The 17,307-nt window shown below is 29.6% G+C and overlaps 5 protein-coding genes and 1 non-coding gene across 6 annotated transcripts in view; 1 reads left to right on the top strand and 5 right to left on the bottom strand.

Annotated features, from left to right (window-relative positions):
• Positions 1 to 74, top strand: part of BX663DRAFT_458415 (WD40-repeat-containing domain protein) — a 3,116-nt gene extending 3,042 nt beyond the window's left edge. Inside the window, exon 7 of the mRNA XM_051523902.1 lies at positions 1 to 74. This exon is cut by the window's left edge and continues 409 nt beyond it. The gene's annotated coding sequence lies outside the window, so the exon portion shown is untranslated.
• A 20-nt stretch (positions 75 to 94) lies between these two features.
• BX663DRAFT_532301 (cytochrome c oxidase, subunit VIa) lies at positions 95 to 643 on the bottom strand (the record flags this gene model as incomplete). The annotated part of the gene is made up of 3 exons (XM_051530446.1): positions 95 to 278; positions 364 to 412; positions 517 to 643. The coding sequence occupies 3 exons, from the start codon at positions 641 to 643 to the stop codon at positions 95 to 97; spliced, it is 360 nt and encodes a 119-aa protein (XP_051380658.1).
• Positions 644 to 1,248: 605 nt separating this feature from the next.
• BX663DRAFT_t100 lies at positions 1,249 to 1,321 on the bottom strand. Its single transcript has one exon. It is a non-coding gene; the product is annotated as a tRNA-Lys (tRNA).
• A 488-nt stretch (positions 1,322 to 1,809) lies between these two features.
• BX663DRAFT_488285 (uncharacterized protein) lies at positions 1,810 to 4,977 on the bottom strand (the record flags this gene model as incomplete). Its single annotated transcript, XM_051524803.1, has 8 exons — positions 1,810 to 1,906; positions 2,266 to 2,301; positions 2,404 to 2,405; positions 3,112 to 3,286; positions 4,344 to 4,392; positions 4,607 to 4,638; positions 4,833 to 4,846; positions 4,888 to 4,977. 8 exons carry the CDS (start codon positions 4,975 to 4,977, stop codon positions 1,810 to 1,812), a joined length of 495 nt encoding a protein of 164 aa, XP_051380657.1.
• A 186-nt stretch (positions 4,978 to 5,163) lies between these two features.
• BX663DRAFT_517202 (uncharacterized protein) lies at positions 5,164 to 9,056 on the bottom strand. Its single transcript, XM_051528695.1, has 2 exons — positions 8,969 to 9,056; positions 5,164 to 8,907 (listed from the first exon to the last, which is right to left on the bottom strand). Exons 1-2 carry the CDS (start codon positions 8,997 to 8,999, stop codon positions 5,279 to 5,281), a joined length of 3,660 nt encoding a protein of 1,219 aa, XP_051380656.1. The 5' UTR covers positions 9,000 to 9,056; the 3' UTR covers positions 5,164 to 5,278.
• A 237-nt stretch (positions 9,057 to 9,293) lies between these two features.
• On the bottom strand, positions 9,294 to 15,931 carry BX663DRAFT_544817 (uncharacterized protein). The gene is made up of 7 exons (XM_051530905.1): positions 15,570 to 15,931; positions 15,113 to 15,478; positions 14,566 to 15,051; positions 13,111 to 14,473; positions 12,042 to 13,035; positions 10,745 to 11,967; positions 9,294 to 10,645 (listed from the first exon to the last, which is right to left on the bottom strand). Exons 1-7 carry the CDS (start codon positions 15,685 to 15,687, stop codon positions 9,352 to 9,354), a joined length of 5,844 nt encoding a protein of 1,947 aa, XP_051380655.1. The 5' UTR covers positions 15,688 to 15,931; the 3' UTR covers positions 9,294 to 9,351.
• Between the last annotated feature and the right edge of the window lie 1,376 nt (positions 15,932 to 17,307).

Raw genomic sequence — 17,307 nt, 5'->3', positions numbered from 1 at the left:
AATTTGCTTCAACAAAAATAAAAAAAAGGGAGCTTTCTTTCATTCTTTATAAATGTCTTTTTTTTTAAAAAAAAGATGTTGTGTCTATTATAATTTATTCATCGTCAGTGGCTGAAAGGTTGACCTTAGGGTTGAAGAAAATAGACTCTTTGCCCCAGAAGAAATCTCTAGCACGGAAGTTGATATAAGGGTACTTGACCCATTCTTTGGGATGATGTTTTTGATGTTCTTGGTGTTCATGATAAAGATTATAGGTATTGAACCCAGCTGCAGCAAGTCTTTTTATAATATGATAATAAATGTTATTTATTTTATTTTATTTTTTTGAACTTCATCTAATTTATAAAAACATCATCAACTTACGCAGGAATAACAACAAAGATGGAGATCTTCTTCCAAGTAGCAGCAGATTCTAATGAGGAAAAAAAAAAGTGGGGGGGGAGAGGAGGCATTTAAGTTTTTTTTTTCTTTCTTTTAAGATGCAACTTTTTTTTCTTTTTATGATTGTTTATTTACCAACTGCATGATGCTTAATTGCATCACGTTCTGCTTGGAAACTGCTAGCAGTAGCAGTAGATTCAAAACGTACACCAATACGTTTAATGGAATTAGTAAGTTGTGAACCAAGAATACGAGAAGACATATGTGTGTATAGAGTGGGGTGGTGGAAAAAAAATAACGGCTAGATTAAAGTTATATATGGGGTTATTATTATTATTATTATGAGGGGCTGGGGATAGAGTTTCTAATTGTTTTATTATATCATCCCCGCAGCAGCACAATAAAATATAAACTCCGTAGCCAGTGATGACATCGTATTTTTTTTTTTTTTTGTTTTAAGGAACAATTTGATAATATTACTACTACTAGTATACATTATGGAAGTATAGAATAGAACTAATGATATTCGCAGTGATACCACTACTTTTAGCTATAAAAGATGAACTAAATGATTGCTTTTATTTTATTTTTTATTTTTTTTTTAAAAAAAATAAATACATATACTTATTTCCCAATAAACTTTATTATTTTTGTCATTAAATTAAACTCTGAACATATAACTTTATTGTTATTCGAATAAAGTTTTTTTTCCCTTTCCTTATGCAGTAAATTATATATAAACTACTATTGATAAGACAGGATATAATGTTTTCTTTATTAAAAAAAAAAAAAAAAAAAGAAAAAAAAAAAGATAACAATCTATGATAACGAAGGTCAAACATTCGTACAAAATAGAAAAAAAATATTCGCCTCATAGGGGGCTCGAACCCCTGACATTGAGATTAAAAGTCTCACGCTCTACCAACTGAGCTAACAAGGCACAACTGACAATAATTTTTTTGTATTAATGATAGAGTATATTTATAAATAATTTTTCTCCGGCCCGCACCTTCCGGACTGTCACGTGGCAGCCTGTTGATTAGTTGTTTTTGTTAATTTTTTTTTTCTTAGCTTTTGTGGAAGAAGTTAGTGTTGTTGTATTCAAAAGCTTATTATTTTATCCGAATAAACTAAACTTTTATAGTGTTTTAATTAATTTTAATGTGAAGTTTGTGTAGTTTGTATTTTTGTTAAATTGTTAATCATAATTGAAATGGGGATCCTCCTTGTTAGTATCATTCAAACAAAGAAATAATAATAATAATAAAGTACTCAGTTTTTGAATGAGATACACTAATTATTATCAGCAACTATTCTTATTATTATATATACATATTGTTCTGATACAAGTACTAGAAAGTAAGTAAAATAAGAACTATAGTAGCTTTTATCATTATTTTACACGTATAATCATCACAAACATATTGGTTAATCACTTTTTATGGGACAAATAAAGTCATAATATTCAAAAATTTCTTCGTGATCTGTTTGGACTAAATCGCTTAATATGATAGCTTTTTCTTCACTGTAATATTATATTAAACCATATTAGGGACTATATATATAATTCTTATTTACAGGGGATCGAATGACATAGGAAACTATAATTTAAGCATTAGTATTTTTTTTTTTTTTTTTTTTTTTTGCATTCACCAATAGTCATTAAAAAACAGCTACAGTGTAGTCTGTTGTATTGTAACTTATATGAAGGGATAATGCAAAAATAAAACAACAACAATAGTTACAAAAAGTGCGCAAAACATATATTCTATATATATGAATAGATCCTAAAATAATAAAGAACATCTACTAAAAGAGTATAATAGTGTGAAAGCCGGCACTAAATAAAGTGTTGTATAATTTGATTCCTAAACATTTACTTACAGGTTCCTTGGTATCTTCAGAATAAAAGATAAAGAACTATTAAGTAAAAAAAAAAGTGTTAGGAAACTCGTAATATATTATTTGTATGATATGATATGAGCTATCCAGTCAGATATTCTTACGAATTCAAATACTTACATCTGTTCATTAAAGAGGATAAAGATATATAAATAAATAAAACTAAATAATTGAATTGTAACTAACTTCCGCGTTAATAGTACTATATCAAAGAGGACCTGAAGCAATTACTCTCACTAAAATAAGATCAAACAACAATAGTCCAGTATTTGAAATTAATAAGTATTTATGAAAATTGTTAAAGGTATCTGTGATTAGGTGTGAATCAGAAAAAAAAAATGTTATTTGCAGCCAAATGTTATATGTAACAAAGTGTTATTATGTGTTAAAATAAATTATGAGAATCAAAATTAAAAAACTTTTATGATCTGCTTATTTAATCAGGAAACATATCATTATAAATCAGCTCAAAAGATCTTTTTTCTTTTTCTAATGATAAGGAATAGGAATATAGGTTATATGTAAACTGTCACTTTTGAGCTTATTCAATGATTCTAATTACAGTAACAATGAGCAGACACTGTTATTGAATCTATTAAGGTCTATCCATTTTCACATATTTATTTACTGAGCCTTTTGTTATAGATAAGAGTATCATCTATAATGCATATATTGTTTTAAACTCTTGACTGTCTATTGTAACACGGACTATTTTACAAAACAATCTTTAGATGCCTAACACTTTTGTATACGATAAACTAATATTATTCGTGACTAATATTTTTTTTTTGTTCAAACCACTCTTATTATCAATAAACATTAAACTACTATTCTATGATTCTGTGCTGATGAAAAGTAGCACAGAGTTCCTCCACTGGGGGCACAGTACAGACGGGGCGATTCATGCATCACTGTCCGGCTTAAAACAGGTTCCCCATATTGCCTCCGCGTTCGAGTATTTAACGTGGTGAACAAGGCGGGCTCCACGGCTGCGGTTGATTGGCTGATTTAAAAAAAGAAAGAAAAAAGAGAGAAAAAAAAAGGGAGAAATTAAAAATGTGTGCCTTTTTATATCTTTTTTTTTCATAATGAAATGTTACACAAGTGACTACTACTTGTATATTTATTATTATCATAAATCAATAAAAAAAAATTATATTTTAATATTCTTATTTTATTTTATGTTTTTTATTAAGATAAGCTAATGTTATAATTTTGATAAGAATGTAAACGAAGCAATAGAAATTGAAAGAATAAAGAAGACCTTCTTAAAGATATAAATGTTCATAGCACTGATTTAATGGCAAAAAAATGAAAACGAGAAATCAAAGAATTGCGATTTGCAAAATATTGATAGTAATCATAAGAGTAAACCCCCCAATTTAAACGTTGTGATATTTTTATTAAGATATCAGTAAATAAACACATATAAAACTATGGAAAGACTAGTAAAGTCAACGAGACCAAATAATAGTTCTAAAAGTCGATTATTTTATTTATGCTTTTAAATGATGAGTATTTTTATAAGAATATTTGAGATCAGAAAGGAATTAGAAAAGTAATAGCTAAGACGACTGAATCATATTTAGGATTTTTAATAAAGTGTACAATGTCTTTAAATTCATAGACTATAAAGAAGTATGTAAATAAACTATTGAAATACCATCTTTCATATTATGTGTTTAGATACTTTTAATCTAAAGAGTTATTAAATAAAAGATAATTAACTCTGATTACTTTATTTTCATAATCGTCAAATTATTATAATAATTTATTTAGACAGATCGTGGCATCCTGTTACTCCCCATCAGACAATATATCATCTCAAATCTACATATACATTTACATATATTTGTAAATTTGGTTTTATCATCGATACAAAAGTGTCTCTTCTATTCCGAGAATTAACTTGATAGTGTAAGAAACAACTATGTGAACTAAAAAAAGATATCCTTAACATTTAGTCCATGGGTAGAAATTAACAAATATGGGACTCTACAAAGGAATGAAAGAGACGTAAATATTAGTAACACTACGTGCCAAAATCAATGAAAACTTACATAGTATGCAGCGTATTTACCATTTGTGTAAGTGTATTGTTATTTGTAACTATCAATAAGATTAAATTGAATTCAGAAGATTAGTTTGTAATTCTGCAAATCAGCTCAAGATAATTGAATATATTATATTTGTTAACTTCATACACCACTCAAAAGCTATAGGATTTAAATCTTGACACTTTTCACCTGCAAGCATTTATTATAAACTATTGTTAGTACTGGTCATATATATATTATTTATCTTTTTAATTCATGATGTTTACTTTGTAGTAGACTTATCCATTTAGTCTCATAACTACATACAATGATTCAAAATAAATATATTATATAAAAGAAGTACATTTATTCTACTACTGTTTGATCTGAATATAGGCTCTCCCTTTATATGGTTAGATTATTTACTTTATTAGTATCTTTTATCAAGAATATAAAAAATAAATATTTAGAAATAATGTTGTGATAATGTATAACCAGTGTTAAACTACTTACAAACGGTTACAATACTATAATTTAATCTAATGATATATTTTATTTTCAGACTTACCATATAGTTCATGTACATCATAATATTTGTACCAAAAACTTGTTCTATAATATTATCAACCAAGTTTCTTGCACGCAACTTCTTACTCATTACTATTTTTATTAGTTTATTGTATGAATACCACTAGGTCATATTGTATAATTACTTAAAAAATATACAAGTATATAAATCTACAAATATTCTTGATGGTAAAAATTATAAGTTTAAATAATAATAATTTAGTGACAGTTTACTGAAATAGAAACAAGTAATATGTATACATGTATATATATTATTATTTTATATAAAATAAAACAGGTTGGATAAGCTTCAAAAAAAAAAGTATGTAACATACAAAAGGAATCATATTTTTGTCATTATCATTAAATAAAACTGATTTCTATTTAAATATTTACATCATATAAGTATCTAGAATATAATTTAATGTTTCTGCCCATAATCGGGTTGTTTTTCTCTTCTCAAATTCGTACGAATCAGATGCCCTTGACTTTCTTTTAATACTATCCATTAACTGATCAATAAAGACTTGCTCATAAAAATAATAACCACTTTCTTTTGAAGATACAGACATGATCTGAATTAAAAAAATCCAAGCTTCCACTAAATAGTCTTTCGTGTTAGAATTGAATCGTATAGATTCATATCCAATATAAACAAGAATATCCATTATAATTTGTGTACATTCTGTTACAGACCAATCTATCGGATGTACTCCTAAATGATGTAATCGACAGGTCCAGTCCAGTATATAAATTAAAAGCTTAACAATTGAGCGCCATGGTAGTGTTAACTGAGAATATTCATCTACTAATCTAAGTATTTGCCAAGCTAGACTTCGAATATGTATCATAAATAACTCAGTAAGTTGTATACGGCTTTCATATGCATGAAGAGGTATCCATTGAGTGAGACAAATAGAAACAAAGGTATAAAAATAATCATGACCAGGTAAATCCTTTTCGTTATCTTTCTTATTTGAACATGCCAAAAGTATATCACGAGAGACTTTAAAGAACATGTAGTCGATAATGTGACTTTCTTCCATAGTAATATTGGTCCAAAGAAGATGCTTCTTAAACAAGTTGAGTTCTGCATAAGTCTTTCTAAATTTACGATAGGCAGACTTTAAATTTGGTGTTGCTGATAGGAGCGGCGCAAGTAATTGATGATGCAAATATACAGTATCTTTTAATCCCTTAATTCGTTGTAAGTCATAATCATAGAGATGCTTTATTCTTTTAACAACACTTTGTAGAGAGTAAACTAAGGGTAAGTTAGCTTTTATATCAATTATATGTCCCTTCATTTGTAAAGGATCTTCTATAGCACTAGTCAAACTAGAGCCCTTATAATTATCCACAAGTGTATATCTTGCTGTATGTTGTGTACCAACATAAATATCATCAAAGGCCTTACGCGGTAAATGATCAAAATCTTTGAAAAACATACGTCTATTAGTATCCGGCATCTGACCAGATCTATCATTCCAAATTCGAGACGGTGCATGAATATAGATATCATCCTTACATCGCTTTGGACGCTTTCTTCGACGTTGTGGAGCGGGATTATTTCTAATGGAAATAGATTGCACAGTCGAAGATGTAATATTAGTTGGTTTCTCAATTGCAATTGATGATTTTGGTGTTATTTTTTTAGCATTATTCCTAGACTTAGATTTCCCACTTCTGGGGTTCTTTTTGTTGCTAGAAGACGTACGATATCCAAATCCTCTTACCCTATTATCCTCTATTGGCTCTTCATGTAAATTATCCATCGAAGTATTTCTTTTCATTAATGGATATATTACATCTAATCTATTATCTGGGTGTAATTGATTAGAGTTTACTGAAATATTAGAAGCTTGAAATACTGTGTTATTCGCATCTGAATTTACAAATGATGTAGGGATATTAGACGAAGTTTGATTAGTCCCTGCCTGTATAGTCATATTTTTACGTGTGTCTTTACTACTGTCATCGTCTTTAGAAAAAATATTCCTTCTAGATGTAAATGAATACCTTGGTGGAATGTATAATTCGTTAGATTTAATATGAGACAGGTTGGAATCCTTTATTGACTGAGTATCCAATTTTATTACATAGTCATCCATAGTGGTTGTATATAAATCTTGCATATCATCAGAGCTCTTGTCTTCTTCATCACTTTGAGATTCAAAAGATATTGTAGATATTTCATTGTCTTTGATTGCTTTTGAAGCTTCCAAAACAGAGGAACTTCCGGATACATTTGTTGAAGTTGTAGATTTCGTTGTCGATTTCATTGCCGACTTTGAACTCTGTTTTTCTGATTTAAGAAGCTTATCCTCTTCCAACAGCTCCTTTTTATAGATTTTAACAAAGGAAGCAGGCAAAACACTCTTCAAAAGTTTCTTTTTCTTGATCATATCTTTTAGTCTAATACGTCGTCGTTTATTTTCTCGATATTCAAATTCATCAGCAATAACTGGAATAGCATCATTGTCATGATTGGGTTTTCTGGGAAGACGTTTAATAGAGCTTAGCTTTGATAAAGTGCTAGGATATTTAAACATATCATCTAGTTCTTTTTTCGTTAACTCCCGATTCTTCTTATGTTGTTCACTACTGTTTTCCATTTCAACATCATCTTCATCACTACTATTTAGCCCTAAATGGCGTTTGTTTCTAAGTCGATAACTAAAATTTAATTGTGGCTCATCCATATCATCATCACTCCCATTATCATCTTCATTATCTGACGTTGTTGTACTTGTAGATAGAGAATAACTTGTATCAAAATCAAATATATCCGCCCCTGGGGTTTCCAAGTCATTTGCTGTTTTTGCCTTAGTTATACTCACATCGTTTGTTTTTGGTTGAGTACGAGCACTAGACGCTGCTGTTAAATTAAAATTGGATTGGGGATTAATATCAAATGCAAATATATCTTTATTTAATGGGTTTGAAAATCTTAAAGGTTTTCGTGCTGTTGAGCGTTTTTTTCTAGAGCCTTTCTTTTTATCAAATGTAATTATTTTATTCTTTTTCTTGTTCGATTTTTCTTTTAAAGAAGATGGCAAAATTAAATGATCTAATCCGTATTTTTCAAGATCTTGAGTATCTAAATCAAGTTCAAACTTTTCCTCTGATAATGTTGGAAGTTGCTTTGTTTGTTTTCGCTTCGCATTTTTTGATGGAGCAGAAGTTCGTTTAGTTTTATGCTTAATATTTAATGTCTGTTCTTCTGGTGGCACATATTGCGATGCTAATATTTCATCATCTGGCTGTATATCAATTAACTGGGCATCATTTATTTTTCCTTTCAAAGCAGATTTACTAATAAGATTACGAAATTGAACATGTTCTAATGTAAAAGGATGAAGCTGAATAGCATTTCGTTGTCTTAATGATATCTTTCGTATGGGGATTCTACTTGTACTTTGAGCAGAACTATCTATAGTTTTACTGTTTGTATTGTCTTTGTCCTCTGAAGTTTGTAAACTTTCGGCATCAAACTGTAGATCAGTTGGATCAAGTAGATCAGCTTGATTAGATTTTAATGATTCAGTTGTCTGTTGAATCTCGACTTCTTTAGAATCGTCATTCTTTTCTAATATGGCGTTTTTATTTGGTTGATCTATGTGTTCCTTTGAGAAAATCGGTAATTCATCCATTGAAAAATCAGGAGCATCAGGAAACATTTCAACTATATCTTCTGCATCAATCTCGTTGTTGTTTATGGAATTTAAATCTTTACTTTCTACATTCTTTTTCAATTGTTTCAATTTATCATTGTTCTTCTGTAGTATATCGTTATTAAGTAATTCGCTCTCTACTTTAATAGAGCTATTTTTGTCTTCTGTCTCAATTACTAAATTCGTATTCCACAAAGACTCTTCATTTATCAACTGCATAATTTCGTTATCATCTTCACCAAAAATATCTAGTTCAAAGTTAGAAGGCTCTTGAATTGGCTCATTTATATTCGAATTGTAATTATAACTTTTTTGTGTTTCATTATCTTGATCTTTAGACATGTCTACTAATTAACTTGAAGAGTAAGACATAAAAACTAATGTTTGTAAATTATTTTGAAATTGTACCTGCTTGATTATTATTATTATTATTATTCATTTCGTTGCTGCCAATTATGAAGTTATGTAAGTTTATGTCCCCATTGCTAAAAGTTCTTGAAGTCATAAAAAATACTTGACATTAAAAAATATTTTTTTTTTAACAGCTGAACATAAACTTGGTTCGCGATTTTTTTTTTTTTTTTTTTTTTTTTTTTTTTTTTTTGACAACTTAAGCCTGGTAAATTATTTGTCCTTAACCATAGCAAGCTCATATACAAATATATATTTTTTTTAAAACGAAATATACAGGTAATGATAAGTAATACAAATTTAAATACACTATATAATATTTGTAGCTATTTTAGATTTATTAAACATGTATACATAATACATATGTATATAAATAGGCATTATTTTAAAGATACACATGATGCAACGAAATTACGCTCGTTACGTATCTTACGAATGGTATTCTCATTTGCTTTTTCAAGTACAGGTAAATTTTTATATGTAAATGCACCAAAATCATCATCATCCATTGCTAGATAGTCCTTATACGAATTATCATCAGAAAGTATTATGTTATCCTGATTTTGTTCATCTATAACAGCTTTTACTCTTTTTACTTCCGCTAGTGACATGCTTTGTAAATTATCATTGCCTTGCCATTGTTCAGAGACCATCATTGCGCCTCGAGCATCAAAATAGTCTGTATCTTCTGTATTTACTGGACGTGGAATAAAACATGGTAGTTCAGTCAATAGATTATCCCAATCTATATCCATGAAAAAGGGATGCTGCATAACTTCTTCTGATCCCCCTTTACCGAGTCGCTTTTCAGGATCTAAAGTTAATAAGCGCTCCATAAAGTCATATGCTGCCTCTGGTAGTTGAACCTCATCTTTATGCCAGTTGATGCTCCGGGAAAGAATGTTTTCAAATACTTTATCGGGGGCCTCTGCATGAAAGGGCGGATAGCCGTAGAGAAACTCATAGCAAATAACCCCAAGTGCCCACCAGTCTACCATAGAATCTTGACCTGTACCCAAGATACTTTCTGGCGCTAAATAATCAGGTGTACCTACTGCATTCTCTTTTTGCTTAGTATACACACTTTCTTTACCCATAGTTTCAAAAGTAATACGAGAAGGTGTATTTGCATGATGAAGGAATGTTGCAGGTGTTTTGGCAACATTAGTAGATGATAGAAATCCTGTGTCTTCCTGAGGAAAATGAAAAGTTGAAGTTGTTCCAGAGTTAGGTAATATACTACCATTATAGCTACTTAAACTGGTATTATCATGATAGCTAAATGGTGAAACAATATTACTATTTCCTGTATCATGACTAAACAAAGATACCGAAGGAGTTACATCAGCACTATTTGTTTCACCGCAAGAAAGAGTGCTATTGGTTATGAAGGGGCGACATTTTCTATCACGGTCAAATAATAAACTAAAATATGAATGCTTGTATAGTTTACTATGATAATTAGACAAATGAGCTGATATAGAGTCTGAAGCTGGTGATTGAAGCGGAGTAGTAGATCGAGAAGGTACAGGAGAAAATGGAAGATTGGAAAATGGCTTACTACTTAATTCGTCACGTACTCTACGATCTAAGAACCCAATTCGAGATAGGCCAAAGTCAGTTAACTTTAAATGCCCATTTTGATCTATTAATAAATTATCTGGCTTAAGGTCTCTATATATACATATATGCATGTATATATTTATGAAAAAGAAGACTTAAATGTGAGATTTATATCCTATTATATATTTTTTTATGTTTTGCTTAATTTACCTATGAACGATGTGTCTTTCGTGAAGATAACTCAATCCTAATGTTACTTCTGCAAGATATTTCCGTGCCCATTTACAAGGTAGACTACCAAGTACTTTAATTAAAGAAGAGCAATCACCACCATTTAGATACTCCATCACCAAATAAAGATAGTCTTTGGATTGGAAAGTATAATAAAGTTTTGTTACAAAGGGACTATTTGTTTGAGTTATAAGAATCATGCGTTCTGCTTTCACATTTGTAACCTGATTCTTAGCAATCATATCTGACTTTTTTAAAAATTTGATGGCATAGTAGTCACCTGTTGCTCTTTTTTTAGCTAGAAAAACAGACCCGAATGCTCCTTTACTTATCGGCTTAACAATATTAAAATCTTTAATACTAGGCGAAACTGATCTTGCAGCTAATAGAGAGGTTGGTATTGGTGATACTTGTGAAGGGGAGCAAACATCAGACGACCTTTGCTGAATCCGTTGATACTTTTGCTTACTTCTTTTTGACATGGAAGAAAATGATATACTAGAATCTGGCAAAAAGTTAGGAGTAACAATTGTTTCCATATCAACAATTTTTGTAAAACTTCCAATTGATGGTGAAGTTGAATTTGTAGGTGTTGGTGTCATGATATTATAGGTCATAAAGTGACTTACATTATCACTTGGATGGCTATTCTGTCTTTTTATCTTTTTCTTACTGCATTTACTCTGCCTTAGATTATTACTTTGTTGTTTCTGATTACCGTTGTAGTTTTTATATTTAGACTTCCAATTTTTGATCCTCTTCATTATTTTGTTCTTTAATTTTTGATTTATCTCATTCTTTTCTTCCATTTTTTGTTTAATTTTCGCATATAAAAGAGGAGAAGAGATTTGAAATGAATCAAATTGGGGCTCTGGGTTAATCTCTAAAGTAGTATCTATACTAGACTTATTTGTATAGCTAGTCTCCATGTCTTTTGTAAATTTATCTAGATTATTATTATTATTATGTTCCTTTTTTGTTGTTACAAATTCATTCCAATCCTCATTTTTTATTACACTTGATCGGAATTCCTTTCTTATTCTTTCATTGTATTCTAGGCAATCTTGCATACGATTAACTGCATTAATTTTTGATTTGATTGATATTTCGACATCATTGATCAAAGATTTAGAAACTTCATCTTCAGCTTGTGGAGCTCTCCAGTAAAGGATTTGTATAATTTTCGATTTTGATATTGATGCCTATATATAATTAAGATATAACAGTTTATTATTCTATTTTTTTTTTATTCCTATAATTATCTTTTACTACTAACCTCAAAATCCAATGAACTATATACATTTCCTCCATTACCAGGTGTAGGAATAGTTATTGCGATTTCCATAATATTCAATAGATTAATATAGTTTTCCAGCTCTGTGTGTTTTTTTTCCAATATACTTGCATTATCTTCTTCAAGTGACAATAAACGGTCTCCAAAAATAGAGCCTTGACTACTATGTATACTAAAATAATCTTCTACTTCATCATATTCTACTGTTGATGTCTCCAATGTATTCTGTACGCACTGATTGCTACCATGCCTTACTTCAAGCTCTTGGGCTTCTAGTTTTATTAATCTGTAGAGTTTATGTACATAATGTCTCAATTCAGTAAGACTGTCATTACATGTCATCACATCCATTTCTGCTCGATGGATTTCAGCACATAATTCAGAATGTTGCTCAAAAAAGACTGCCTGTACTCTTCGTTCGCAAATGTTACACAATGCGGGTTCAATTGTCAAAAGATGAGCAAGTGTGTCCAAGTTTCCTGAAACTGGAAGATCACCATATGACATTGATTTTTTCATTGTTGAGGATGCCGATCCTATAGGAACATTAATATCTGATAACGAAAATTCAGATGAAAAATGTTCAATCTGGTCAGAATCTATAGGCAGCGTTACATTATTATTATTATTATTATTATTATGGATAGAATAGAGGTTTTCTTGTTGTTGATTCAAAGAGTTAATTTGTTCTGATGGGACTTTATTGTCATTCGTTAATTGCTGTTTCTTTAATAATTTTATAAACCACATAGTATGGCTTGGATCACCAGTAACTCGGTTATACATCAACATTCCTTTGCCCTCCATTTCAAATGGTACTTTTGTAGTAGCATAATTATTGATAATTTGAAAGAAAACCTCTACTGCTTTGGTTTCGTCTTTAAGTATCTCTTGAGTAGCAATAGTAAATAAGTCCTTATCATTTGGCTGAAGTAGCTGTGAAATATTTGATCCAATAACTGCTTGGGGTTGTGTTCTATGTTAGTGTATTAGATCAATATATACATGATTTACCAAATAATAATAATAATAATAATAAATGAATGCCTACCCCATTATATCAAACCAAACAGGACTCAAATATTGTATTATAGTTCGGCCTAAAGAGAGTTCCATTACGATTGTATTACTTTGTCCAATCTCACTATCTTCTTTCAATTGGTAATTCCCTTCATCATGATCTCTCTGGAGAAGCATAGATAGGACGCTACTCTTACATATATGAGAAGTCTTTGAGGACGTAATAGCTTGATTATCTTTGTCAGTAGATGAAAGAAGATCTATGTCTTCGTTTAAGATATTAACAGCATGTGTAGAGGGATCAATAGTATCTTGTTGAAATTGCAGATAAGGATGATCTAGCTGTTGATAATAACAATAAGGTGTATTATTAGCTAGAGGTTTTTTATCAAATAAAGGTGTTGTTATCTTATCCACTATACTATTTGATGATGTAGTAGAGGCTGTTGTTGCTATTGTTGCTAATGATGAAGACCAGAAATTACGCTCTGCTTGCCACCACTCAACTACTCGATTAAAGGCAGCAACACTTAACAATAGTCGAACATATAATTCTTTAAGTGGCCATTGTTTGTGATAATCCCACAATACACCAATTACTAAAATATTTGATACGATATCTGCACATACTCCAGGATTATCCAAAAATGTTTCCAATTCAGTATCTAAAACACTTTGAGCTAGAGATATTAAATCTTGCAATATTGACATAAAATGAGTGTCAGCGATTGTGCAGCTTTCTATATATTCATTCAAACTATTCATAATAATTCTTAATTCCAGATTGCATGCTTCTTTAGCTGAACATAGTCTTGCTTTAATAATCAATTGTGGATAGTCATTACTACCTTTTAGGTGGTTATTATGATAAGGTGAGGTAAGTTTACTATAGCTTTCACCAAAATGAGCAAAAGAGTTTTTGTTTGGATTATGAAACTGATAACCAACACTTTCTACGTTAGGCAATAAGGAGGAAGTATGAGATGTTAGCTTTGATGGTATTGAAGCCGCCTTTTGAGAAACAGGTAATTTGAAATAATTTTTATCAGTAAATTCATTAGGGATATCATGCAAATCAAGTGACATGTGAAACTTTTGTTTGCCAACTGATGATCGATTTTGTGGCGGAAAATCAACCACTGATTTTTGTATTTCTTCTTTAGATTCTTGTTGAATGGAAGTTGAACAATTGACACTGATTTGCTGTTCGGCTCTAATGATAGTTTCATCTTCTATCCAATTTAACCACTTTTTATTTTTCAAGTATAAAGCAGAAGAAGACCATTTTCTGATTTTATTTAGTCTTGATAATTGTAACATTTTCGTATAGTTGTACCTGCGTTCTTTCTTATCAGCTGATGATGAAGGGCGTCTGATGGGAGCACTCTTTGATACTAAACATAAAGTATAAGGTTATTTGTAATAATAATAATAACATTTCAAAATAGTTTTTTTTTTCTTCTAAAATATATATATATATATATACCTCGATTGATAGGAACAGGTAGTGCAAAATAATCAATGTATTTATCCTCTATTCCAGGTGCTGAAGTATCAAAGTAATAATGATCACAACAGGATTCAGAATATATTAAAGTATTGCTTAAAGAAGATTTTTCATTATTAGGATGCAGAGTAGAATACATATTCAATTGATTACGATCGTTGTCTACATTAAATAATTTAAGGTTATTCTTATTTCGCTGGTTTTCTTTTTCCACTGCATTTTCAACATTTATAATCAATTCAGATGGGATGGTCTGATCTTGTGTCATCATTCTTGTACTTAAAAGGCGTTTTTTTAAAAATACTTGTATGGATTGCTGATATTCTAATAAACCCTTTATGTTCTTTGATATACCCTGATGGTCGGCTGCTTTATTTAAAGAAGAGGCGTTGTTGTTATTGGTATTATTATTATTAAAACCTGAATTTGACATATTTTGAAAGGTGCAACACATCGAGTTTTTTTCTATATACATGTATACATTTAAGTCATCTGGTTATCTGTACAACAGAATATACAATGTTACCTTTTTCTACTGATGACATTGAGTTATATAGATAAGTATTAGAATTATCTATTAGTGTTAACGAATTATTCTGTCGGTAGAAATTATTTTCATTCTTTGTAATATGCATTTTATCATTAAATATTTTTGATGAGTCTGATTTGTAATCAATGTGTTTAGACGAATCTGATGATAAAACACTGGATGGATTTTCGTTTGGAATCAACATTTCTTGTTGTTGTACGTCTTTGGTAACTATTTTCAAAAGCCTTTTATTACCTGATATATCGACATTCAGACTTTCATTTGAATGTGTGCGCCTTATTGTTGATTCCATTGTATAATTATCACTTATAGGTGGTCTATTAAGGTTAAACAAAGGGGTAGCTTTTTGAACGCGATATTAAATTTTAATGCAATAAGTTATGTATACAAAAAAAAAAAAATTCTATTATTGTAATAAAAAGTTACTACAAACCTTTGTCCTTTGTCCCTCTCGAACTTGTTTCAACAGCTTTACTTTGGACTGAATCACGATGCTGCGTGATAGAGCTACTTTCCTCTGATGACGTACTGTATGTCCTGAAATTATGCATTGTCGGACTAGCTAATTTAATAGAGGTCGTATCCTAATTGACTGAAATAAATGTAGGACTAGAATAGGTTTGAGTTGATTTGAGCGACTTGTTGGCAACGTCTTCTATTATCCGAGAAGCTATCTGTTCCATAAAAAGTTCGTTATTGTTATTTTCATTTACTTACTTATAGAAAAATCGATATCTATAAGTTAATTTCTTTTTAATGAAAGGTATAATCGCTTTTTTTTCCCTTTTTATAAACAAGAGAGAGAGAGAGAGAAAAATAATAATAATAAAAAAGACAAAATCTTGTATTAACATCTGAGTCACACAGTGATATTTAATTGGTTCCAAGTATTTGCATGAGAGTAGCAGTAGTTCTTTAATTTTACTTACACTCTATATTATTGTTATTAAAGTTGGTGAGTAACAATTATTAAGAATACATGTAAATCAAACATCTTCAGACGCTATTTCAACACTATAAAGGTAAAAAACGCAATTCAGTTAATTACCCTTTTTTTTTTTTCATATAAAGCATAAAGAATCTAAAATATTTATTGTGTTCATACAATTTCAAGTTCTAATTTATTAAACTTCGCCAGGCTTTATAAAACTTAAAATTTATATTATAAATAAAACAGACAGATAAGTTATATATGCGTATAAATGTATTATTTGCTCCTAAATTGCTAGTATCTTTCATTTAAACATAAATGCTCAAATCTACACTAATTTTTACTATTTAAGGATGAAATAAGGGTGCAAAATTTAATTTTGAATATTACACGTTTTCTTATTAGTTGCTATATCTCAAAAGGTTACTAACAAGATATACATATATATTTTATTAATCGACGCATTATTTAGATAGTAATAAAAGCAAAATTTAATCAGGTTCTAAAAGATATATTTTCTAGTTTTAGGAAGGCCATTTAAAAAATGATCTTGTATCTGAAGTAATACAGTTAACTTTATAAGAATACCTTTATTCATTCTCTTTCAGCCTCTTAGAAAGAAAGAAAAAAAAAGGCTTTAGAATTAACATTTCTCAGTTCGGAACAAGATCAATAACATTATCCACAACGGACCAAACTGCTATCATCAATATTAATAAACTTAGCTTTAATAGACTGTGTTTTTATTATTATTCATTTCTATATCTAAATCAACTATGGTCATCTATTTACTGGTACTACTGTCTGATGTTTTGGGATTTATTTCTTAAAAGATATCCTTTTTTTTTCACTCTAAACTCTTAATGACATGTCGATTATACGTTTCTCTATTGAATACCTATTATGTCATTCAAAAATAACGCGTATAAATGATATTATTGACTATAATAGCTATCTTTCCTCAGTCCACTATTAATTTAAAATTAACATGAAGCACTTAATTTATAGTTTACATATGCTTAATTAGCTTCAAATACTACATATTTGTTATTAATTGATAAACTACTTTGCTCATTTCCCAATACTTAAATATAGTTTTTTTTTTTCTTTTTTATACATTTATAATAATGAAATCATCCTTTTCACTTTCTAATTCAGACACTAGAGACTTAATTGATTACTCATCACTGGACACTTTGTTGCCCTTAGCTACCTAATTTTATTTTATTTTCCCCCTATT

The sequence above is a fragment of the Cokeromyces recurvatus genome, assembly GCF_025118155.1.
Source record: "Cokeromyces recurvatus strain NRRL 2243 chromosome Unknown BX663scaffold_22, whole genome shotgun sequence".
Taxonomy (NCBI): Eukaryota; Fungi; Mucoromycota; class Mucoromycetes; order Mucorales; family Mucoraceae; genus Cokeromyces; species Cokeromyces recurvatus.
The sequence above is the reverse complement of the archived record's forward strand: the minus strand, read 5'-3'. Positions and strand labels throughout refer to the sequence as shown.